Source organism: Rhipicephalus sanguineus, chromosome 5 (genome assembly GCF_013339695.2).
Source record: "Rhipicephalus sanguineus isolate Rsan-2018 chromosome 5, BIME_Rsan_1.4, whole genome shotgun sequence".
Classification (NCBI taxonomy): domain Eukaryota; kingdom Metazoa; phylum Arthropoda; class Arachnida; order Ixodida; family Ixodidae; genus Rhipicephalus; species Rhipicephalus sanguineus.
In genome coordinates this window covers 84,119,553-84,146,231 of record NC_051180.1, presented here as the reverse complement: position 1 = coordinate 84,146,231, position 26,679 = coordinate 84,119,553, and the positions used below count along the sequence as shown (strand labels likewise).

The following is a 26,679-nucleotide window of genomic DNA, read 5'->3' as shown; positions in this document are numbered from 1 at the left end:
ATAAACCACCCTAACATCTCCTGGAATAAAAGTTTTATCTATCTCTCCCTCTATCTCCTGGCGTTTTTCATATACGATACCCTGGCTTTAAAAAAAAAAAGGTATTGAATTACCTGTCTGCGATAGATGCGCTACATTCTGTATTTCTTCTTTTGATATATATTTCTTTACTGTACACAGAATCTCAAGTAATGTACGCTGTTTTGGAACACATGATTAAACAGCACAATTCGACACCTGCTTTGAAATCATGTTTCTTATCCTAGGCCGCACAGCTTTGCAGTTTTCCGGTATGTACGAATACAAACGCCCGTCTTCGAATTTTTTTGCGGAACCTTAGAAATCCCAGCTCCAATTCACGATCACACAATGTAGAGGCGAAGAACGCGCGTCTCTATGCCTCTCTCAGATACGGCCCGCTGTTTCCGGGCTTGGTACGAAACATGTGTTTATGGAGTCATTTTCCCCCCTTCAGTTCCTGTAAAGAATCGGGTCACTAAGACCATGGCTTTGCCTTGACCGAGCCAGCGCCTTTTATGACGTGATCTCCGGAGTGTCCGAGACACGCGGCGGACACTTCCGTGCAGTGCAGAGGAAGGCCCAGCATACACAAAAGGGAACATAAATATCCGCGCCCCGCCATATCCTCGCAGTGTCGCATAAAATTTTTTACATTTATGGGCAAAGCTTTAAGGATAACGCACTTACATTTCGTGCTTTCCGAACTTTTCATTTTATAAATTTATTCTGGTTCGTATATAATCACAACGACCCAAAGGCGCTACAGTGGGGAGGGCTGAAAAGAATATGCAGGGGTAAAATTTTTTGCAAATATTAAGATCTCGAGAACTGGACTGTACACACTAAAGAAAATATCAGTACCGAAGATGAACTGAACTCGTATTATAAACTAAAAAAAATCACTGCTATTTGAAACACGAAGCACGAAAGCGTGCATACAAGTAAAGGGTTATTATGCTACGCCGGTACAGAGGCCCAAAGTTATAGGCGCAGAATGCACGGCAGAGAGGAGCCACGCAGTACAACCTCGACTCTGCTGCACTGGTTACACTAGAATTAAAGATTCATTAAGCCAGTATCAACAAGCCCAGCTAAACGCATTAACGAGTTATATATATCTTTGAGAAAGGGACTGTACTGGATGCGGTGCCGTTTCTACAACCGTAAGTGTAGGCCTTGCTCCGATGCCAAATGCACACCAATCATGCAAATTCTGCATACTGATGGTGTTGTCTTGCGCTTTGCCGATTTGGCGCATCCTTGATCGAAGAACAGGTTGGTGAGACAAACACTGCCATAAGAGACTCCCCGAAGGCCTGCGCATGTAGCCCACTATATATGGAGCATTCTGTGCCACTGCACCGAACTTTATTCTGCATAGCATAGCGTCGTTTTGCCCGGACGTTATGCCCGCTGCGCGCGCACAATAGACGAGTCGCCTCCTCAAAGCTGCCCGCCGTAGCGTTTCCCAGATCGGAGGCGCCGGCGCTGGCGAGGCGGAAATAAGTGGCGCGGTTCGCGAGTGCCTTGCACGCGCACGCACGCGCCTCGACGAAAAATTCTGCGCTTCTTGCTTCGAGATGAGTGACCAGGACAAGGCACTGCGAAGTACGGGGGATAGCTTGAACACTAAGGATGAAGGAGAGTAGAGCAGTGGCTGTAAAATTCAGGAAGACCGAAAACGAACAGTGAGTGCGTGCGTCCATAGCCAATCGTTACGCGGTTGAAATCCAGGCAAAAAAAAAAAGGCAAGACAGTAAACGAGAGATTGCGGAATAATTCTGACTTATCGTTAACATTGAGCGATCCTATATACCACTTCTATAACAGGTTAGGTTTGATCTCCTCTACGGGCGAGTGGTTTGATGAGGGTTTGACGAGGGAAAATGGCGAGAAAGCTCCGCTGTGGCGCAAAGCTGCGTCTATATTAAGTTAATGCGACGGTAATTTCTTCTAGCTCCACCAATGTACTTAGACCATGGTCTTCTCCCGCCAAAAAAGAGCTGTGCATTGACGGCCTTACGGGGTTTTATAGGATTTTAATTATTTCCTTATCGGTAGATCTTATGATTTCTGGCTGCCTAGGTCAATAAACTGGCTGCCTAGGTCAGTGATTGCTTCAGCTGAGCTTGCAGGTGATATTGCTTCCACATGATATCTAAATGATCTGAAGTTAAAGGAAGTTATTTGCAGGAACATAGGCATAACCGTAGAGGAACTCATTAGCAAGTATACTAGTTTTAGCCTTAACTTCATCAGTAATTTGATACTTAGGTCATCGTTCGTGGTAATTTAATTTTTCTTTTCTATCGTATATACCACGCGCTTTCACCTTTTTTCATCACAGCCACAGATTTCGAAAATTGGTACCTTGAACACATTTCTTAAGTCCGCCTGACTCTTTGCCATTCTCTTTCAGCATGTAGGTGCTACGCTGTGTTTATGATCATCATCGTCATCATCATCATCATGGTCAACTCTTTAACTACACTAGCCCAATTCGTGGGCATGTACCTGTAACTTCGACGCACAACTTCTGCATCAATACAGCATATATCGCAACACCATTATACTTGCTCAACAACGAGCTTGCGAGTTCATTTTCAATGCATGTACACTCCCTTTGTTTTCTGAGGAACTTTCGAAAGGAACGATGCAATGAAAAGTGCAGTGCACGCACAGCGATCTAGAAAAGGTGTGGTAATGCCAGGCAACATGGCGTAAGAGTGGCAACATGTGTCCAGCAGCGCGCGAACTCTATATTCTGGCGTATAGGGTCCAACCCGCATCACAAAGCCTGCAGGCGCCAGCATACCAGCGTGATGGACAGTCTGCCCAGCAGGGGGCGTAACGGCGCTTGGTCTGATTACAGGCTTTCTCTGTGACCGGTCTTGACCTGGCGCACCCCCGAGTCACCAATGGACGCCCAGATGCTCAGAACCGTGCACGCTCATCGCTAGCTCGAACGTGCCATGCATGTAACAGACCCTCGACAGGCTGATGCCGACAGGTCCTGGCGCGCTGAACGCTGGGCCAGACATTTAATTCCTCGCCGCGCGTCCTATAGACAAGATGACGCAGCAGTTACAACGGGTCCGCTACGTCTGCTCCCAGGTCCGAGCGATGCCGCATTCGGTGCATCGCCCATTTTGCGGCCGTCTTCTGACTGATGACGTGCCCCGTCGCAGAAACGGAAGACGCGAGAAGAATAAATGAACCTGTTGCTCATTCCCAGACGGGTGAGTCACTTGCACTAATGCTGCTCACTCTATCGAAACGAGTTCTTCGTACCTAACGTAGACCTTAAAACTGACTGCGGTAACAGTTGTCAAGGTTTCTAGGAAATAAGAAGAGGACGCTTACAATATGCGCGGCATATTGTAAGCCTGATAGACGGCTGATACGCATAAATGAGCTTACAGTGTGGCATTGTGACCGCATCCGATAGACTTAAGAGGTGTGCTTAACTGCACAAAGAGTGAGACGCACTATACTCCGTTTCTTACATCAGATGCAACGCTGTGGAGGCTAGCGAGACTTCTTGCGGTAGTTGCATTCGCACCAAGAAAAAGTCCAATGATTTTACCGCGTGCAATATGATTTCTTTTTGTAATAAATGAAGATGATTTGTGCCTCAGAAATAAACGAACCCCACTATACGGTTGTCAATAAGTCGTTCGGGACCGCTTGGAGCCTCTTTGTTTTCCCTTTTTGGTGTTTCGATTGCAGCCCGTCGCGACGCATTACGACGGGCTCCTGGACGGTTCGCACGAGCCAAGCGCGGGATGCGCGCACTCACACATCTTGCTGGCCGAACTTCTTGCATAGCTTCCGCAGCATTGCACCTGTCGTATGAAACGAAGTATCAGTCGACTAAACAGGCAAGGACTGCTAGGGACATTGTGTGGGCTCAGGACGTCGAAGTTTGCTTTTCCATTTTCCCTCGCATTCTAAGACATCACGACATGTAAAAATTCACATCGAGAATGTCTTCTTTCTTTCTGTTTTTCTTTCAGTTGCATATAAATACCTCCTGCTGTACACGCGTGCAATGTGTGCCACAATGACACCTAACCGTAGTTGACATCTCGGCAGAGGGGACTAGAAAGGACTTCGGGTGCGCAGGCAATGACCCCGTCACGCACACAGTGTACACTCGTACGGCATATACACTGCAGTAAGACATTACGTCTCCGCGGGTAATTTAGGACACTGCCGCTGCTCACGAACCCTGCAGTACATCAATCGTCCTTCACTTCTTTCTTTATTTCACAGGAAAATAGGCTCTTGACGCTGCGGAGCCTATAGAGACGTGGGCAAGGAGAAGACAGGAAAGAGACACGCGTACGACGGTGGGAGAAATGAATGACCCTAATTTGTCATCGTACACAATCCGTCACCTGCTTCGCATTGAACGCGCGAGCAGCTCGCTCATCACGTCATCTCCGCAAAGTCCCGGCGTTTATAATACACGACCGAGCCAGCCAGCCAGAAAGAGAACGCGCACGCGAGCGCGCGTAGCGCCGTGGCGAAGCGTACAACGGCGTTGCGCAAGGGCAGCGTCGCCCGTCGCGTGTCACTTCTCTATCGAGTTTCACAAGACGACCTCGCGAGCCGACTCTCTCGAACGGCGCGGCACAGAGACAAGGGACAGGGGGGGATCGGAATGGGGCGCAGGGGTCAGAGGAGCCGTAGCGGCGGGGTTGATACGGCACTCGCATGCTTAATCACACGTCGGCGCGAACGGTAGTTCACTTCCCCACACTGCCTCTTCGACATGCTTCCGTACACCCGACTACCGGTTTTCCCGTTTGTTGTCTAGTGGAATTTAGTGGAAATGGTGGTGTTATGCCGTAGTCTAGGACACCAGGGAGTCTAGCCAGTCAGTCCTTGCTGGTAGTTGTTTTGCCAAGGGACGATACAGCGGACAAATCATTTCCTCAGGGGTCGACTCTGTTGCAGGAATATTCCTCCCATTCACATGATGGATATTTCAGTGATATTTCAGTGATAAAGTAGGCCTCTGCGTTATCATTTCTTTTGAAGCGTTTTCTATTCAGCTCTGTACAGCGCGAATGCTACCGAGATACTTGTTCGAGGGTTGCAACGTCATGGCTTGAGTGGCTGGTGCAATAGGGCGCTCGTTCTAAGCATTGGTCCTAAACCTGGCTTTTACTACGATCCAGCTAGTACTCTAGCTGTATCTGTACGAGCCTTGCACGTACTTCTCTGAATGAGACACCCGTCAATCCTAACATGCATAGAGTGGCGTTTTGCGGCAACATTGTTAGCGACCAGGACGAAGAAAGCAACTGCTGTACTCATGACAATGGTCCATTCACAGCACCTCTAACTGGCGCTTCGAGTACGCTATTTAAGTGAGCTATAAGCAAAAGCTGGCTTGTGAGCTTAGCTTAGCTCAAAGCTCAGCTACGCTGCACAGATTTAAGCGCACATTTACCAGGACTGCTTTGACTAGTGTAAATCCTCGTGTGTTCTCAACGACTCAGCGCAGAGTTCAAAAACGTCATTGTGTCAACACATTGGCATTTAAGAGATATAGCCTCATTTGTGAGTCGTGAAACATGTGGTCATAATTAAACTGTACTTACCATCTCATGTGTAGTTATTTTGTATGTGTAGTTATGTGTTATGTTATCAGTTATTATGTTATTAGTTCTGTATGTGTAGTTATGTGTAGTTAATGTTTTGCAAGTATAAACAACCACTGTCCTCCACCTCTGTGATATACTGAATTCGTCCACTTAATAAAGACCTTATACTTTACTGATCCAGGTTTTGACAGACGTCTCCATAGCATGGCCCAAAAGCCCTATTTGATTTATTTAGACCACAGGCTTAAGCTAAAAACTAGGGACCAAACGTAAGTGTCACTACCATCTTTTCTCATTTATTTATCTTTTCATCCAGACATTCCAAATTTCCAGCGCACAGCATAGAAACCAGATTTATTCTTTGTGAACATCCCGTTATCTATATTTTTGTCACATTTGCGTTGTCGAAAGAGTGCCTTCTTACCGCGGCTATGCCTTACGAACACACATAACTCGTGCGTGAATTATCATTGTAATTACAAAATTGTAATTACAATGGTAATTCACACACGAGGTAATTCACACACTGATCGTCAATTTTGACGATCACCTTTACTTGATAGCTATACTATCTGGATAGTCGGCGAAGTGAGCTACGTATATACATACAAAACGGAAAAAGGAATCATTATCATATCACTATTTCTAGACCAAACATCTAGCTGTCTTCTTTTTCTTTTCAAGTGCAGCCCTTCTAAACAAGAGTAAATATCGTACTTTGAACTCGTCTAATTTAAAAGCAAAAAAAAAGAAAAAAAAAGAAACAGCTTTCGCGGTTGTGAAAACATGGCGGTTCGGAACTGACAATGCTGCGTCAACACACCCTCGTTGAATACGGTGCGACACCTCTCACCGGGGTCGCGAACTGCGCTTTTGGAAACGCAAGATTGCCGCTCATGCTCTATTACGTGCTTCCTTTTTAGCTCACTCGCGCCCACCCCTGGCAGCATCATTTCTCACACTACGTCTTTTCGCGTAATAGCTTAACCCCAATTGCTGCGCGCTACATGGGCCACGCATTATGCAACTGTAATTGCGCCGTTGCCTTTCCCCTGCCTCGGCTGCGCCTGAGAACGGGCGAAGCCCAGTTTCTCAGATCCTGTCTCGGTCCCGAAGACACTATACGAAGTGTACGCTTGTTGTAGCTGCTATGTATAATGCATTTACGCCCCACCTCCCGTCCGTTAATTCTACTTCACGCTCATCACTTGCTCGAACATATATCACAGAGTCATGTCGTATATCGTAGCCAATGAGCCTGCCGTTCGCTTTTCTTCGTGAGCAACATTGAGGCACGCGTCGCGCGCGGGCAGAGAATGCGCAATAAAGCTGGAGTAAGCGTGCCATTTTCCTTGTTTCAGAGAGCGCTCTGACCGCCGTGATCCAGGTCGGTGTGCGTACTACGCGCTCCGGTTATAAGATGCGCCGGGCGACCTGCGTAGAGAGAGGCCCCTCCTCTTAAATGATCCTGCCAAAATGCTGGCAATAACCGACGTATACCTGAGTAATACGAACAAAGTGCGCACTGGCTTCGTTTAATAGATGCAGCGAGCCACTGCGGCTACTCCTCTTTGCCATCGTATAGAGAGGGACGAGGGCGCCAATAACCGATTAATTCACCCGAACACAACAGTCATGCATGATAACCGACATATTGCACATAATACGAAGAAGATGGGCGCGTGCCCCGGTTATGCGGCGCACGGGGCCATCACTGCTGCTCTATTGTGCGAAGGCGACAATAACCGATGAAATCCATATACTGGACAGACAGCGACCATCCAGGTCGTCATTCAGAATCTTCTACTGGTTGCGCCATCGCGCCAGTGCCCTCCGCGTCCTAAATCAAAGAAAAAGTGTCACCACTGATAACGCACACGTACGCCGAATAAAAGGGCGAGAAATGGAGAAGAAGAAAGAAGACTTTGCGTGGAAGCGAAAGCGTCCGTGCGGGCTAAAGTAGCGAGGCGGCGCCGTCATTCCAAGCCAGACAATCGCCGCCTAAATCGCTGTTTGTTCATCGGCATGGAACGCCCGTGATTGCGTGTGCGCATTTGCTTTCATTTTATTTTTTATATCTCTTAGATGTGACTTCTCGCTTTCTTGAACGGCGCACAAAGAGAGGCCCCCCAACCACGATCTTCGTAGTAGGCGTTCGCTCTCCGCTTATACAAGTCACGCCGGTCGCGCAGCGACGAAAGGTTGCGATTTGTCAATCTGCACTCTTCCGCCAGTTTCTTTCTTACCCTTGTCGCACTCTGCACTACCCCTACTTCCTTATATACCATTCACGAAAGGATCGAAAGTACTAAAAGGGCTCAGCTACTGTCGTTTCCTTTGTTTCACAAATAAAAGAACTTTGTTATTTATTCGTAGTATTTATACGTAGCCGTCTCCGGATCTAGGTGTGCACGTGCGCGTGTGGATTGTGAACATAGGCGTGTGAAGGGTTCTCCTGGACTTCTCCATTAGGGGGCGGGGCACAACTCACCACAGCTACCCCCCCCCCCCCATTTCAGTGACCGAGTCTGAAAGAAAACTAGCTTCGCAATGGACGCAAAAATGAAACTGAAAGGATGATCACGTGCTTCTCAAAACGGCCTGCCTTTAGTTTCAAGCTTCCCGGGGATAAAGGTGGGAATTAAACAGTCCTTAGCATGCAACATCAGGGGCCCTCGGTCGCATTATTGCGAAAAACGTGCATGGCCATAAGCCTGCACATTAAAAGGTGACGGATATGACGCGACTGATTAAAGGTATGGGGCAGAGTTGGCTCCTCCTCCCCCCCCCGGATGCACGTCTATGGTTCTGAACGAATGGCATCGTTATCGTTGACTACTTGTTGCCCACCCAGTCGAAGTTCCGGGGGAACATTTGAAACGCTCGATTCGTGTCAGGTCATCGGCGACCGGAGATGTTTCCAAACTTCATTTCGATGCAGACCGCAGGGTCGTGCTGGGAAGAAGGTGGCGGGTGCCTGCATAGCGTGCTTCGGCCACAAGCGGCGACGTGATAGTTGCGGCATAATCGATGACGTAACACTTGCGTAGGACCATTAGGCGCCTCGAGCGTAATTACTGCGTGAGGTCCGCAAAGGGGGAGGGGGAGATAGAGAGAGAGAGGGGCCCAGCGACTCTGCTGGCGGTCGGTGGCGAGGCGTGAAAACGGGGAAAGCTTTGAAGCAATGCTGCCGGGAATGAGGTCGGTCAGAGTCTTGTTTTGTGCTCCGATGGAAAACCTGCTCTTTTTATTTTCCCCCTTGGCATTCGGGTCCACACACTGTGCGCTAAATTGTGGGCTTGCTCGTATAATTCAAGTGGGAATCGTGAAAGGCTCGCGCTAAAACTGAGGAGGCTTAGATAGATACAGAGTTTTTTTGTTTAAGAGGCTGGCCCTGAACTATTGTTGTTCTACACTACTTCTCGGTTGCCGTTATTTATTTACACAATGCATACAAATACACGGATGTTCGAATCTACGAAAGGAGGGTCCTTGGTATGAGGGGTCTTCCTTTTAGACTAGAAAGTGCCAAAAATAATTTGTAAAATACGAAACAACAGCATAAAATAACACTACACTGTTACGTATGCTTAGAAAATGTCAACAAGGATATTATACTGTAAGCCACGTAACGACGAGCATGAGGATAACAGTGAGGACATCAATAATTAAAGGTATCACTTGGTTGAACAGTCACTGGGTAAGTAAATTGCGCAAGAGTCCCAAATACCAAAGCTCCTTGTCCCGTTCAGTAAAGGGCACGAATGCTAAGAAGGCTTTTTTTTGTGCCACGGGTATTCACGTCTCTGTGCTGCGAACAACGTCATAATTGGAGAATCCGGCTTAATTCGGCAACCTTGGGTCCTTTAAATAACGTATAAATCCCAGCACGACGGACCCGATATCTCGTGATCAGCCATATAAAAGTTTAAACACAAAAGTTGCAGCGCCTGAAACAAAGGCGCACTAGTTCAATGTTCACGTTATAGGAGAAGCAATCAAATTGTGCACAATGGGCACATATCGCACACGTTATGAAGGGCTCTAAGAGCTGCTTCTTGCCAGATGCTTCGTATATGACTCTACTGTTCGCGAATGGAACATCAAGGCGAGAAGGAGCCGTTAATAGCGAGTGCTGGCGCCACGGCATGAAATGTATATAAATGACACATGAGTCAGGGGCAATATTCGCTAAGTATTTAATATACTTGGTTTTTATAGGAACGCGCTCTGGCAAATCGTGATATCGACCATGCTATTAGCGAAAGGTGGTCTGAATGGAAAGTTATCCTTACAGATGAATGAAAAGCTCCGTAGGGTCGATCCCAGGTTCAAGCGAACCATTCTCGCCAGTTTCTCAACCGTTCGCAACATAACTGCAAAGTAGTTGCCTATTCCTTGGTTTTATTCCCAAGCAGTGGACGTTCTGCAGCGCCTATAGGTCGTGAGGTCGTCCCCGCCAGCGAGCCTTGGGGGTCTCCTACACGCGCAATACTGTACGGCAGCGCTGCTGCAGTTTCTGAAAGCGACTGGACTGCTCAGCTTCCTCAAATGCACGGTGAATACTCAAGTGCACAGACATCCGTGCGTGCATTGTCCTTTTTCCTTCTCCCCCGTCTTTACGGCCTCTCTGTCACATTGCACAGTAGCATTACGGATGCAATTCTGGTTGACCTCCATGTCCTTCCTCGTCTCTTTTTGTCCCCGCTCGGACAAGACGCTCGCGAAAAGCCTGACGCTTTTCAAGGGAAGAGGAAGTCCAGAAGACGTATACAGGGAGCGCGAAGCGTCAATTTAAGCTGTCATCGAACGACAGAGTATTAGTGAAAGGAGGAGACGATGACCAATGGAGGCGGAAGGGGATCCGCTATACAGGCATGAAGAACAAGCTCCGACGACGAATGTTATATAATAGGCAGAGCATTGTTGTGGGCCACTTGCTTCGTTAGGTAACGAGAATCAAACTGGGTGAAACAAAACGTAGATACAGACCACGAGTACCGCGAGTAGCAAATGGCTTCATTGGTGAAAACCGAACTATGAGCACTACACTCACTATAAAGCGAGCATGGCAGTCCCGGATAATCGAAAGAAAGATTAGTTTGCTACCCGAAAGTTCGGGACAGGGGTGGTGGATGGTTCAAAAAGATAAGAAGTAAATTTTTGATAGATAGATAGATAGATAGATAGATAGATAGATAGATAGATAGATAGATAGATAGATAGATAGATAGATAGATAGATAGATAGATAGATAGATAGATAGATAGATAGATAGATAGATAGATAGATAGATAGATAGATAGATCAGGACGTTTTACATTTCTTTTTCTGCAATGGGCACCTAAGAGTCTCAAGCAAAAACCATTATCAAGGCACTAGAATATGCCTGCATCGATTGCGGTCTTCCCCACAGTCTGTGTAGCAGATTAAGAGAAAAGGAGGAACACTACTATCTCAGGAACGAGGAGTAGGAGAACTACTGCTCTCAGACTTTGCGAAGGCGCTCTAGAGAGGTGGCGAAGTCAGTAGCACGCGCGCATTGCTATGTCAAAGTGAAACGGAGGCTACACGTGCCGGATGTGCGAAGTGAGTAGCAAAACGAAATGCCGAGAGGAACACAAGCACGCACCAACGGAGTAGCTTGCTTCTCCTTCGGGACTAGCGCTCAGGTCAAGCGTCTCTTATAAAATGGAGCGCACGGGGCAGCAGCGCCGAGTTCTGGGAGGACGCTCCACGGGGCCGTGTTGTTCGTGATACTGCCAGATTTCACGCTCCAGAAGGCAACGGCGTGCGCTCTGCTTTCTGGACTTTTATATACGCTCGCAATACGCGAAAAAAGCACGCGGATGATGCGACCCAGCTGTAGTGCTGAATTAGACAGCTGTGACGTGTCGAAGAATGGGGACCAATTTCATAACCAGCCTAGCGTCAAGGATCACGACTAACCTTACGACAGTCGCAAACACTTCAAAGAATGGGAAGCCTGGCAGCATAGAGCTCGCGGCTTCATGCTTGCTAGCGCTAGGTGGATAAGTTTTCCGGTCCCGGCGGTCACATTCAGCTGCGGGTGAAATACAAAAAAAGAAACATGAAGTACCGCAGGTGGTCAGTATTAAACGAAGCCCACCACTATAACGTTGCTGAAACCCAAATAGTAAAATAGTAACAAAGACTAACAAGAAAGTGAACAGCGACAGATATTTCATACAGCGACCACCACACGGTACATCGTGCATAGGATAACGTTAACTTAGCAGTTTACGATAGGATGAAGTGTATCGTAGTGAAGTGTCTTGGATATAACTAAGGAGTTCATATTATAACGCAATGAACTGCTTCATTTGTTATTGTTTTCAACTTTCTTCACTTACTCGGGAACCCTTCGGCACCATTGCAGGACTGAGATCATCAACTAGGGACGTTCGGCTACGAGATAAGAATAAAATAATGAGAATAATAGTAAGAAAATGCGACCCTATGTATCCATCTTGATCGATTTAAAGATCGACAGAAACGGTTAAGCAGATAATTTTGGCAATATTGGCCTTTTATCGGTGACCATGGTAGTGCCTGACATGAGATGATGAGCCATTTGAAGATTTCGTTCAATGCGGCCGAAAGAAGGGCGGTCACGTTTCCTTGCAGTTGATTTACCTGGTTGACGATGAATGGTGGGACCAATATGCACTTCCGATGATCGATTTTGTTTCAACATAATGTGGCACGTGGAGTGGAGCACGGCGACTCATCTGAACTGGTTCCCGTTATATTGTCTAAAAAGAAAAGACGAGTATGATCCCCCGTGAGTGCCGCTGCGTACTGCACTCAGTTGACAGGAACTTGGTGATGTTACGTGCAACATCACTACGGACATTTCCTAAAGTATAGCAAACCGGTTACTAGTACCAAGTTGACCTCTCTGCCTTTCCTTTTCAACTCTGTCTCTCCCTCCTGGTAATAAATAAAAAGAATGTAATCTTCACATGCGGAGTGAGGTTTCACGGTATGATTGCACGTGTCTGAACCGCCATTAGATAAAACGCCGCTCATACCGACTACTTCTTGCACAGTGTACAATTCATGCGATCCCCATTATTTAATGTAATGTGATCGAAAATTTGTGCCAGGGTTCGTGCTTCTGCGCGCGCTTGGCGCACATAACCGTGGTCTTATAAGCTGCTTTAAATACACGCGACAGTTTCTTGGAGCTGTATCCTATTCCTGCAAATTGATGCACAGCCAACTAGGACGGCGCATTTAAATAACCTCCTGGACGTTGCCTTGAAACAGATGCTCTAGAATATGGATGCTGCTGACTTTGTATGCTTGTACCTGTTGCGCTTGTGTATGCTGTGTGCGACTATGTACAGTACGGTCTGCGCATGGGTGAATAGTGTTATGCACCGCCAGTCTCATGCGGAGTAGCGCGCGAGGCGTTATAGACCAGGCAAACATGTCCGGCGCACTCCGCGTTGTGATTTTTATGAATATATAAATTTCTCTCTTTATGTTTATGATGCTTTCGTTTTCTGTATGGCTCAACACAAGCACGAACCTGGCGTTCAGCGCTAAGCTTCGCATCTTGAGCGTATTGTATGTATACAGTCGACGTCTAAATGTTGAGGACTTTCGAGGTATCAGAAAACTTTCCAATTTCAGAGAGATTTGTGAATGTAGCAAGTCGAATCGTATACCAAGATCTGGTCTGAAAATACTGCTACAGGCTGGAAATATGCGAGTACCAGCAGCCTGCAAAGCTGTGTAAATACCACGGTCTGCTTTGTTGAACTCCGGTTTCCATAAGATTTTCACGCTGACTTTACGTAGAGGGGCAGGACTTAAAGAAAACAAAACAAATAAGAAGTGATAAAGCAGAAAGCCTCCACAGGCCATCGTCTGCGTAAGTAGCAGCAGTTCATTTTCCTGTTGTTAGTTTTCATATTATATGATTGAAACGAAGGTGTATATACAATTCATGCCACTTAATTTTTGTCTACAGCTCTTTCAGCACCCCGCTTGTCTGCTATCGCACATCGTAACTTAGGTAAGGAAGCGTAAAGGATACATTTTACCTCGCTACTTCTCCATCGCTTTTAGTTACGGCACGTCGCATTGCAACACCAGTGAAAGAACTCACAGATAATTATTGATCGTTTCCCTACACGCTGCATCACTGTCTTCGCAATGCATGCAACAGCAAGCTGCACACTCTGGAAAAGAACATGCGAAATGCCTCGGCCGCTTCGCCGCTTAAATAATTAGCCGTCCTAGTTGCCTGGGAACTGAAAGGTGCCGTAGGAGGAAACTACTGGCTCATGTCCAACATTCCGCAGATGCCGTTGGTAAATGATGGAGGAAATCGCGGCGCCTCCAACGGGATATGTTCTTTTGCGAGGTAAGTGCGAGCAACGTTCTTCGCGGTCCATTCAGCGAAATGACTGCATGCGCATATTGAACTTGGGCAGGCCTTACTGCACTTGGCATCTGTCGACATCCGCTTTCCCGGCTGCTGCTTTTATGTAGCGACCGATCTCAAGGATGTAAGCTCTCCTCCCAAGAATGACATTCATTCTCACAGGGCGACACGGATTATGCGCATAATTACTGAGAAAGAGCCAACCGCCAGCGAAAACGACATCAAGCTGCACGTGCATACGCATATGAAACCTTGCGCAAATCAGGTTCGCGAGAATGCATAGCTGCACATCTGTTGATTGAAGAAAAAGAAATGAAGACATTTCTTGTTCAAAAAGATCGTTTCGCATTTCTTTATCAGCAAGAAAAATGCCCGAGGACACGTTATCGTCATTTGGTCAAGCTGCCAAAATCACAATTACGTGATACAGTACGTGACATGGGACAAAGAATGTCGCTGCAGTTTACGTTCTTCTCCAGAGCAAAAGCCTATGCTGCCCTCCCCAAAGCATGTCTTCCTATTCAAAACGTTGGCCTTAGTGACATTAGCTTCTATGACATTCCTTGTTCTATCCTACTTCAATCCTCCATCTCTTTGTGAACGGATTTTTTTGTTTTGTATAAGATGGCACGGACGACAGCAAGTTTCAAGGCGGTCGTCCGTAATGACAAGGGTTTCGCGGACGGCAGTCGAACACGGCGTCTCTTATCGCATGGCCTAGAAATATCCGCAATATCGATGCCTAGTAATGACGGGTGGGATCCGACCATCATAATTCTTATCAGATGCAGAGGGCACGGCAAAAGGCGGCGGAAACTGATCGCACCGCGCGAGAAGGCCCATTAGCGCGGTTTCGTAACCGTCCGGCGAATCGCCAATGTTCTTATTCGATTTCAAGTCCGCGGTGCACTTGCACTACTCACGCCCTGCAATGAATCATCTTGCAATCGTGCTCCATAGATTCACGGTCACTGGCGCACAGCGCTGGGCCAGGAGGTGCAAGATGGACAAAAGGGTATACACTACATCGATTTGGAAACGACGTGGCTTTTTTCCTTTATTGTTTCGTCTTGAATTTACAACTCTTGTTTCTTTTCGTTCGCAGTGGTGGTATGCGCATCTGCTCCTCACGAATTCAGTTCAGGCCTCGGCACGGCGCGCAGAAAACCGGGCCGCCAAAGGGAAACGATGGACGTTCCTCCAGAAAGACGGCTAACGTGACTCACGAGGGGTCCCGCGCGCCAACCGACGTGCGCCTCTTATGTAAGGAGGCCACAAAACGTGCAGTCCTTCCTCCAAAGGCGTACAATAGAGACACGAAACAGAAATTGGATCTCCGTACCGCAATGCGAGAAACGACCAGAGTGTTCCTACAACAAGGGCAAGAAGAAAAGGCACTCACCGATTTGTAAAGACGGTGCACGCCGAGAGGTTACTACTCCCTTTGAAAGGAGCGACCGTGAGATTCCGCGGGAATCCAACGAGCCGCGGTGGAGACGTCCGCGAAACGATTCGTGCGTCACTGTCCTCACCGCTGGCCTTGGCGGTCTACTGACACTGTTGTTCCTGGAGCTCTGCTCCGTTGCGACATACTGTCAGCAAGGCATGACTGAGACGAGTTTCCGGTCAGCAGTGCCTTTCCATGCCCCGGGGATGAGATGAGAATCCGTGATACCGTTAGCGACGGGATGACTCGATGGTGGCAGCAGTAAATCGGCGTGTAGGAAGCAGCGTTTTGCCAACGCCGCGCAGGTATTCTCCCCTAGAAGACGAGCGCACGCCCCCCTGGAGCTGCGGAGAGGTCAACGGGGTCTGGAGCGGTTCAACAACCAACCGATCGAAGCCCGCCGATTCTCACAGCACGGCAGGCCGGGGCACGGTCACCACACCGATCCGAAAGAAAACCTCACTCTCTTCGATGAGGACAACGTGTGCGTCGGAGCGGTGTGAAAAAAAGTTGAAAAAGAAAGGCCACAGCGACGACTGAAGTCACTTTCCACGCCGACACACAAAAACGTTCCTGGCTCACAGAACCGATGGCACGCACGGACGAAGAACAGAGCAGCCAGTCACCGGCACGTCGTCTCTCGCCGACCCGCTCGCTTGCTCCCGCTGCTCGCCAGCGGTCGTCCACGCGTAACCTGTTGGCTGCCGCCGCTTGAGTTCTGGAGCAGACGCCGCCCGAAGAACTCGGCGGTGTGGTGATGCTGAGGATACGGCTCGGGCGAGGAGGATCGGCTGAAGCTGGGGGAGTGCCGCCGCCGGCACCACGGCGGCTTACACCAAAAGAACGGAGGACTAAAAGAAGAACAAGAAAGAAAATTACCAAAGGTGTCCGGAGAGGGGCAGGAGAGGGTGACGGAAAACCAGTTTTTGTTTCCCGGTTTAGAGGCGGCAAGGTCGCTCACCGGCCGCTCGCTGGAGAGAGATCTCGCAGCTCAGCGGGACTTCGAGTGGTGCAGGCCCGTGTGGCGGCTGGCCGATGGAAAGACGAACCGACGAACCCTTCTCGTTTCGCCGACCAGCGCTCGACTCGCTGCGGAATCTCGATGAGTGCGCGCTAGGAGATGCAAGAAGGCGAGGAGACCTTTGCGGGGAGGTTGTGTATTTTGTCATCGGAGGAGTCGGCTGGACAGGGAAAGGGTTCCTTCCATAAAGGACAGCGGCAGGAGAGGAGGAGCTCGCCTTGACCGCGTCTTTGGTCGTCTCTCTCTCCCCTCCACGCCGCCGTTTAATGAACGCGAACCGGGATGCGGCGCGAAGCGAGTTCATTTAATGGCGCATAACTTCCGATTTGAGGACGGTGCGAAGGAGTAGGGTTATCCCGGCTTCGTTCTTTGCCGAACGGCATTAAGGTCGACGCCGGTGTGTAGAGGATGTAAATACTGGGGCGCATGTGCCGACACCTCAATTACTGAGGTCTCGTGGCGTAACTTGCCAGTGGTGCAGGATCTACCAAACGTTGCTTTGTGCTCTGAGCAGATGAGCATGTCATGACTCCAGTTTTAATCCTTTCAAACAATGACTTCTCTTACTTTTGAGATACTCTCATGATACACAGAGGGAGAGAGGGAGGAAGAGAGAGAGAGAGTGAGACCCAAGAGGCTTATTCAAAAATCAAAATAAGTTCATTTTGCAAAAGCATCTTTTGTAATGCATATCCACATTAGCTTTATATTATCGCATAAGCGAATGAGAAACATTCGTCTGTTTGCCTTTCTTATACAGTATGAATTGATACAGAGACAACATTAACTTACATAGCTGAGACATTAGGTGTGAACTCATGATGTCAATAATATAACACTTGTCTTTTTTTTTTCGGCTCGTGTTCACCCTGTGTAGAACAGCCAACCGACCAGTTCACTGGTTAACCTGCCAAATGGTTCAATATCCTCACAGTTTTCTCTATCCATTCAAATAGTGAATGTGAATACAGCACGTATATTTTAAAACGCGTCTGTCTAAGACCAGGCGGATACTTTATATAGACCTCTGTCGCTGTGAAATTGAGTTCCTGTGCTCTTAATATCTTTCCTGGAAAAATCTGAACAGTTTCATTCATGTGCCGCCAGCATGCATTTAAATTCAAACAGAATGTAGCTGGTGAGAACGAATGTAGCGTATAATTTACACTCAATAAATCTATAGGTCACGGCGTTCCAGCAGGTGGAGCCAGTGGATATTTCGCTTGATCGTTTCGTAGGTTCTTAGAAAAAGTGTACTTGCACGTGTTGATCAACTCAACGTCTCCCCAAAAAGGCAACCAACAGTCGGAACGCCCTTCCTGATTACAGATGATCATTCAGTGAATTTCAAAACTTGTGTGTAGCCTGTTTCTAAGCATCTTGCTGTCGTAAGCTGAATTCGTACATTGAAGCCTGAATCTAATCCCTTTTACACAAGCTGGAGAGTCCAGACACGCAGCCAGCCATTCCAGCCGTTCTCCGGTCATTTAGGGCTAAATTGGCGCTGACGGTATATATATGACTTTTTAATTTCAGTTTGTTTGGTATACTATAATAATGAAAGAAACAGAAAAGTGCTATTAGAGTATATGCCCTTTTTTATTATTTTTCTTTGCCTTCGCGCATGTTTTTTCTTTAGTTAAAGGTTAGTTGACAGATAAGTGTGCGTGACGCTTATCTAGATATGTAGATAATTTTGTGCGTGCGTGCGTGCAGTGGCGTAAATCCAGCAATGTCACGAGTGGGGCACACACTTTGCCATAGCGGCCATATTGTTTATATAAGTATGTTTTATTTTTAATTACATCAAACTTAAAATCATGCTTTGAAGTAAGACTTAAAAAATTGAGCCTTGGTTCCCAGCTCGCCTAATTGCATTGCACTATTGAGTCTTCTCGGAAACCGGTCGAACGGCAGTTGCGATTTCCATACAGCTTTACACAGCTGAACGGTATTGAACACAATCACACAATACGAAATAAACGTAGACAGGCGTCAAAAAAGTTAAATGTACTAATCTGTCAAGCAATTCAAACATCATGTTGGAAATACAAATCTCAAAGGAGGGGGGACACTTGCAATGGGTGTTCCCGCCAGACTGAACCCAAGGGGGGTCAGTACCCCCCTGACAGTACCCCCCCCCCCCCCCCCCCCCCCGGGGTCAGTAGTCCCCCTAGCGTGATTTACGCCAGTGTGTGTGTGTGTGCTTACACGTGCAAACGTCAAAAGGCTTCTATACGTTGTCCCTGCTACGTTTTAACGCTGTTTCCAACAGTCATCACTTAACCAAGAATAAAGAAAAGCGGAAAGCATCCAGGCGCTTACCATCGTTGTCTGTTTTCCTTGAGTTCTTCAGTTCCCGCTTAGCTTCGCTGAATAGCACGCTGTGGCTAGAGTTACAGGGACACTAGATGTGGCGGCACCTGCACATCACCATGCAGCGAAAGGAGGCAACAACAAATGGATAAGTGGCTGCCACATTCGCACACATCATTATGCGCAATAATAGGCGAGAAAGAAAGACAAGAACGCAATATGAAATGCGCGTGTTCGCAATGAAGACGGATGGAATGACCGCGGCGGGGTCTCCGTGCTTATATGTCCGCAAACGAGCCATTGTCTGTCTCTGAGTGCCAATTGCAGCTTCATAAAAGAGCGATAAAACGATCATATGAATGCTTGAAGGGTCTCTTGATTTCATAAAGAAGCGATTTCTTTCAAGTGCGTTTGTTATGGAACGTCTCTAGTGTAGATAATAAAGACAACAATAATGAAATTATAATGGCGTGTAAGAACTCTTTATTAAGTGAGTATTTATCTTTTCTTTAGTTCTCTGCGCGGTCTTAGCTTCTAAGGTGGACTACTAAATGTGGCCCATTCCGCTCATCAAGTATCAGTGTCATCGTCTAAAGCGGAGTGCATTTGAACACACTCTTGACTGACCAGAACGCTTTATGTCAATAAGTAGGCAAGAGGCTCTCAAAATTCCCAGGCGCCATCGTATGCCCCATGACTTAGGGGCATCGCGATAGGTGTTTCACACGGATTTTCGGCATCAATCCAATACCAATATAAATGTACGCGCATTGGCTCATAAAGCGAAGTTTTCTTCGCCTACCTTGCCAGGTGTTAAGCGCGTTGGGGATGTGTTGGAGGCAGTGTAACAGTAAACTGTGTTTCACTGCCGGGATTATGTGATCAAGTCTGGGCTCAGACTGCGCGATCGATGGTCTTAAACAGGTACTAATAACAAATACGTATCCCTGTAGGGCTTTCAATGCGGTTCGCAAAGCAAGCCGACCATGGAGACAGTGCAATCGAGACGATATTCATGCCGCTATCGCATTATAAAGTCGTTTCGGCAAAGCGTGCGGATGGTAACTTGTTTGCCTTTTCGTGTTTGGTTTCGATTAGGGGTGTGCGAATATCAAATCTTTCGAATACGAATCGAATACGAATATCCACCTTCGAATATCGAATCGAATACCGAATATCAAAGGAAAAATGCCTCCGCAGTAACAATATTTTATTTAATATGTAGCTATTTGAAAAAAAAAAAAACAAAAAAACATTAACAGCCTGACTGGCAACATAACATACACTGCTATCTCCAGAACACAATGTCCAGGCTAGCACAATGTACATCACAACACAAGCAAATATCACGGCACAATGAAAGTAATGACTAGATGTTATCATGAAGAAATATGAGTTGCTCCACATGATCAGGCAGCAGGCGCTCCCTTCTAACAGAGACACCCCCCCCCCTGCCACTGAAAAGGCACGCTCGCTTGGAACAGAAGTGGCTGGTATAGGGAGGTACATGGGGCAAAGCTTTGCCAGACTGGGGTATCTGAAGGTGCCTACAGTCCGCCACCAGTCACATAGGTCACTGTCTTTCTTCAGAAGTGGTCCCGCATAGTGAACGAGTGGTAGTGCGGCACGTTACGCCCGCATATTATTGAAAATGTACGGTTACATGATCGCCAACAGCGCTGCATGCACGTCGGAGATGCACCAGCAAATCATACGCATTGGGGCGCTCGTCGCAGGCAGATATCGTGCCTCCGTGTACTTACGATGTTTATCGCTCCTCTCGGCAACGTTTTTAGCTATACGAACGCAGCAGAAATGTGGAAGACAAGTTATTTTATGCATGATAATCGAATCGCATATTCGAATTTTTTGAATATTCGAAGTTATCGAATATTCGAAACTTTTCGAATACATGATTTTCGAATCGAATACGAATATTTCGAATGTAATATTCGACGACTATTCGAAACTTTCGAATATTCGCACACCCCTAGTTTCGATGTCTCACTGAGTTACGTTGTGAGGCTCTCTCACACAGCTCGGACGCGGATAAGTTTAATTATTTAGGTAGAAAATAAAGCAAAATTAAACGCAGCACGTATACACGCTGGAAAGTTGAAACGATTAAAAAATTAGTTTAAACGTAAATTCTAGCTTGCGTGTTAAATATGCGTTCATTTTCTTTTTCGCTATGGCTACTTTGACTTGTGCCCGCTTCAGGTCCGCAGTCGGTGCTCGACTGCAGACCCGAAGGTCGTGGGATCGAATGCCCGCACCGGCAAGCCGCATTTCGATGGAGGCGAAATGCTAGAGGCCCGTGCACACTAGGTTTAGGTGCAGGTTAAAAGAACCCTAAGTGGCCGAAACTTCCGGAGCCCTCCACTACGGCGTCACTCATAATCCTATGGTCGTTTCTGGACGTCAAGCCCCAACAATTATTATTATTATTATTATTATTATTATTATTATTATTATTATTATTATTATTATTATTATTATTATTATTATTATTATTATTTCTACAAGAACTACTATTACTACTACTACTACTACTACTACTACTACTACTTTGACTTGTCGCAAAAATCGGGGCATGACATTTGCCTTGACGAAAGCGTGAGCCACTTCACGTCGCTTCCTGAACGTCTTTGAAGCCGATGGGCAAATTCCACTCATGGGTACCGTATGTTTTGTTCGCATAAGCGAAAAGTGAATCATATGTCTCTTACAAAAATGTATTTAGACAGTTTATAGACTGTGTACACCCACTTTTAGACAATCTATAGACTGTCTAAATATATTTTTGTAAGGGGTAAGAGAGCGGGGTAAAGCGGAGGAGAGGGGGCGGGGTAAAGGACGTTTTGATGCCACATTTTTCCGCTTTGATTCCCATCTGTTCTCTCTTCACGCTTAGCGCACACGGCACGTGCCTGCTGGGTGCACGCTAAGCGTAAAAAAACCAGAACAGAAAAAAACGGCTGACCGTGTCGACGCTGGAACTCCTTTCACTCAGGGTGAAACTTGTCCATCTTTTATTTATTTACTTGTTTGCAGTGAGTACCCAGGAAAAGGCGCGATAAGCGATAGACCTGTGTTTACCGAATCTGTAATTGGCAGAAAGGTCGAGTGGAAACGACGATCACGACGTCAAAACAGAATAGCGCGCGAGCGCACACGAAGGCACGGATTCGTGCGCGCAGGCGCGCGCTGGAGTCTAGGATCAAAAACACTCCCCCTATACTCCCCCTGCAATCTTCTTTTGCTCGTATACAGAGACGCACACATACTCGCTACGTCATACTTGTGCACATGTGAAATGGCAGCTGAAACATAGTCATTAATAGAAGCCGGACCTATAGCCGGCTGAGGGAGGGCCGATTTATAGGCTCCAAAAATAGTATCGTGGTAGCACAGATGCGATGACGCCAAAAGTGCTGGACCGAGCGGCCGACATAATCGAAATCGCTGATCATCAACGTCACAGCTCGCTGTCCCCTCGCGTTAGGAATCATTGAGAAAGCCCTCAGTCGAAGATACATGCAGCTCAGCACTACCTCTGAGCTTTGGCGGTGTTCAAGAATGTTCGACAGCACTTAGTGAAATTATATCCACCCCTTGGAACGTGGCTATAAAGTCGAAGACTACAGGAGTCATTGAAATCGCTCCACGGCAAGTTGCACATTTATCTGACCTATATATATATAGATAGATATATATTTAGTTAGCAAGGTGGATATTAGGAAAAAGATTATGTTACTGTCTACGACGAAAAGGTGTAAAGTCCTGACAGCTAATTTTTGCTTGTGTCGACATGACAAGGGTCCGAGTACTTCCTTTAAATCGAATTAAAATTAAAGGCCCGCCTGTATACAGCGTTCAAACATTCATACATCTAGAATATGCATACTTGAAAGACAACCCTCGTCGCAAAAGAGTGCATATAGACCTATGATAAAATTGTGGCACGGGGCATGGGCGAGGAGAAGAGGGAGTATATGGCAGGGTTGCGGCGATTTGTTATTGCGGCTGCGCCGCCCTTTTCTTGAGGGCGCTGTCACGTCGGAGAAAATCGAAAGGCGCGTAATACAAACGACCTTTTGCACGCACACGACCGAACCGCGAAGCCGCGTTCTTTCCGGGTTTGGTGTGGCCTGGAGACAGCCTGTAAAACACTGCCGCGGTCACGGGCGGTGTCCGGAACTGGTGGCGCGTGAAATATGCGAGCTTCTTCCCATTTATCAGAGAGAACGTGTCGCTGTATGCTACCTTTGAGATCACTTGCAAGTCTGTGAAACTGATTTCTGGTACAAACGACTTCTCTTCTCGCTCGTAGTTCATTCTTATTACATACGTTTCAAGGAAGGAAGCAAGGAAGGAGGAAGGTTAGTCAGTTCCTGGACCGGCTGGCCACCCTGTGCTCGGGAAAGCGGTAATGAAAGGGAAAAGAAACAGTCGATAAAAAAAATGAAAGAAAAGCAAATAGAAAAGAAAGTACATTACGACACTGTTTAACGTCTGATTCTAAGCCCGGTTGTTCTTAAAAAAGCTCTACAACGCTTTCAGCGTTTTCTGTGCTGAGGACGGGCTCGGCCAGTGTACCAGGACCCTTTCAGCCGACAAAGAGCGATTATCAAATCTGTCCAACGAATGGGAATGTTCCTTTCTGGGTGCACCGAATCGGGGACACTTACATAGAAGATGGGCAATCGTTTCTTCGCGGCTGCAATTATCTGAAGAGAAAAAAATATAAGGAGTAGCGAGATTCTTCTTCAGTGTTATGTCGTTCTTCGTTTCAGGCATGCCGCGAATATCGGGCGTTGAGCGAAACAGTATAAGCAAGACTGCGCACGTAGCATGTTTCCTTTCACGGCTGTCGGTTTTCGAAGTCACCAAACGTCACTGAACAAATCGCTGAAGCCCAAACACTGGTATTCAGCACAAAGTCATTCACATACTACTGTGTTTGCTCCTGACACCAATTGTCTCCCATGAGATCAGAAAGCGTGCATGCTGAACCTCAAGTATGATTTACTCAAGTATGTCGATATCTTACAACTAGCTAAGGAACAATAAAGGATGTTCAAAGTTGCTTTGTTGTTTCGACACGTATGTGGTTTTTCAAATGAGTCGTTTTTTTTTTAGGTAGCCTCTAAAGAAAGTAGAAAGGCTGAGAAGCTAATTAGGACTGAAAATTTAATTTTTCCCCTGTACTTGGGGGCGGATAGTGGTGGCAAAAAAGCATGCAAAAAAAAAAGATAGAGGAGACAAACATAGGGTGAGAAGGCGGTACTATTCGTTCGCGATGTCTGTTAAATTTGATTAGACGAGTGTGGAAAACGATGCCGTGCACAATGTATACGTTAGAAAGCTCCATGCGATACCGAAGGCATCATGCGGTATGGACGGCATAAATGCCAAAGTACTCAAGAATAGTGAATATATGTGCAGTTTAATTTGCCCATAATATCTCACAGGGCACTCAATACAAGCGAAGTCTCATTAGGAAATGGAATACAAACATATTCAAACTTCTGTGACATTAGGCAGAAAAGCTGAGAAGGTCTTTCCGGTCTTTTAACAAGGATGATCGCCCATTTGCAGCTAACTACCGATCAATCTCTCCTTAGCTATAACTTGTCAATAAAGATATTTACTCTCTCTCTCTCTCACTCGCTAACACTTGCTCTAGGGTCATGGAATACGTTTTACACCACTGCCAGCACCGTTTTGGTAAAGATAACTCATGCGAGACTTAACTAACGTTGTTTCCACATGAAGTTGCTCCAACCTAAACCGCAACATTCTAATTGATGTGCTTGCTTTAGTTATTGGAAAAAAGCATTTCCCAAAGTAGCTCAGTCTCATCTCCTGCAAAAAGTCTCACATTCAAACTTTCACATGCACATCGACTGGAATAGGCTCATGGGGCCTATTTTTATTTTTTTAATACGCAGTAACGGGCCGCACATCAACTTTCTGTTATACCTAAAACCTGTCTTTTTGCTGACGAACGCGTCCTCTACCACCCTATCTGCAGATATTTCTTCTTTACTGGATGACCTCTCGCGCACTCTGCAGTGGTGCGCCACCTAGCCTATGTCGCCAAATGCTAACAGGATATTACTATACTATGTTTCTATGGTCGCCTAAACTACACATACCTTGCATAGGTGGTTAATGATTACCCTATAGTTGTTGGAAGATTGATCAAAAACCTTGATGTCAATTTTTCAAACGACCCACCTTGGGGCAAGCACATAAGCCACTTCGGGAATCGCTGGGAACAAGACGAGTGCAGATTCACCGGAAGTGCTACGCTGAATAAATAGACACATCGGTTTGACTCGACGTATGACAGTGATCACAGGAGCTACTGCGTTGAGAGGACTGTTTTGAAACTCGAGACTCGATCTCTTTTCCAGCGAAGTTCTCCTCGTGCTCCATAATAGCAGTGTTGGTGCTTTTCGCTCGCGTTTTCACTGAGAAACCGTAGCATAAGCAATGACTTCCTCGTAAACCGATCATATACAAGGGAAGAAAAAAAAAAACACTTGAGGGACTTATTTCACTCATCTCTAATTGGTTACTATATACGCTGGACTAACGGCCATGATGGGCGCTGTAAAGAACGTTCACGCAAGAATGCCAGGCAAGCTTCAGAGCGCAATTACTTCCCCGTCGAGGCAGAACAAAGGAAAAGACCAGTATCCATTTCTGGCAGACATCGTCGTGTCCATTGTGGTCGCAGCATAATGGGGCACTCAAGTCGCGTTCTATGGGAGGCTCGGGTTCCAACTCACCAGGTATACCAGGTATAGGAGCGAGACTAATCGGGCAACTCTCTTAAAGGCAACGCTGGCACACTACCGCGATCTTGGCAATCGATACGGGCAGCCTGTGCGCTGCCGACGGAGCCCAGCCAATTAGGCGAAAGCGCTATCGTATCGTCGATGCCAGGTAGCGTCTACAATAGACGAAAACCGACGTCGCGGTTTGGTTTCTCGAGGACGCATATGCAGGCTTTGTTGCTGTTTTCTTGCTTTCACTGCGAGGACATTTAGGAACGCCGTACAGTGGATGCGCGGTCTCCAATTTGCAGTCTGCGCACTGTGCGGTCTCTTCAAGTACGATCTTAACGACAGCCCAACAGATAAAGGACGCAGCTCATTGTCCCCTTTCCGAGCCTCACAACGTCAGAAGCAATAAAGACAATGAACAGAAGGCCGTACGAGGAACAGAATATATTCGTTCTCGAGTCTGTGTTTTTGGAAGGCTCTGCATGTTTGAGACTGGGCTGTTTAGGGCGTCTATGTGGTCTAGAAACTATACTGGGGCTAAGAGCAGAGGATAGATAAACAAATGTTTATTCAGCTGCGCTTTCGCAGGCGTCGCCAGTAATAGAATTACTAGGGGAGATATAAATAGCCGTACAATATACAGGTAAATTAGCGTATCGCTATCTATGTCCGATGGGGAGTGACGTCGTATAGTGACGGCCCCTGCAGTGAAAAAGTATGGGCACACCCGAAACGTTGGCACAGCTGTGTAATTGATGTGAGAAAAGTTGATGGCTGTTACAAACCCAAAGCAGCAATCTGACAGTACAAGGAACTGCACCGTATACAGAGTGAGGGTGTCGCTGTGTGTTGACAACGTACAGTCTATCGTTGAGCGACAGACCAGCAGGGGAAAAGTTTTGCGATCAGTCCTGATTGCAGTGAGGCCACCGTAGGAAATCGAACCCGCGAACTTGGTAGTCTACAGAGAGAGAGAGAGAAATAGATGAAAAGGAAGAGGCAGGGAGGTTAACCTGGTGCGAGCGACCGGTTTGCTACCCTGC

At 46.9% G+C, this 26,679-nt stretch overlaps 2 protein-coding genes across 2 annotated transcripts in view; both read right to left on the bottom strand.

The window, feature by feature from the left end:
- LOC119393917 (protein artichoke) overlaps positions 1 to 15,708 on the bottom strand; it is an 80,949-nt gene extending 65,241 nt beyond the window's left edge. Inside the window, exon 1 of the mRNA XM_037661109.2 lies at positions 15,458 to 15,708. The gene's annotated coding sequence lies outside the window, so the exon portion shown is untranslated. The remainder of the gene's footprint in view (positions 1 to 15,457) is intronic.
- Positions 15,709 to 15,732: 24 nt separating this feature from the next.
- Positions 15,733 to 26,679, bottom strand: part of LOC119394777 (probable ATP-dependent RNA helicase DDX5) — a 37,692-nt gene continuing 26,745 nt past the window's right edge. Inside the window, exons 3-4 of the mRNA XM_037662082.1 lie at positions 16,085 to 16,331; positions 15,733 to 15,846 (exon numbers count right to left, since the gene is read on the bottom strand). Coding sequence (XP_037518010.1) covers positions 15,733 to 15,846; positions 16,085 to 16,331 — 361 coding nt within the window. The remainder of the gene's footprint in view (positions 15,847 to 16,084; positions 16,332 to 26,679) is intronic.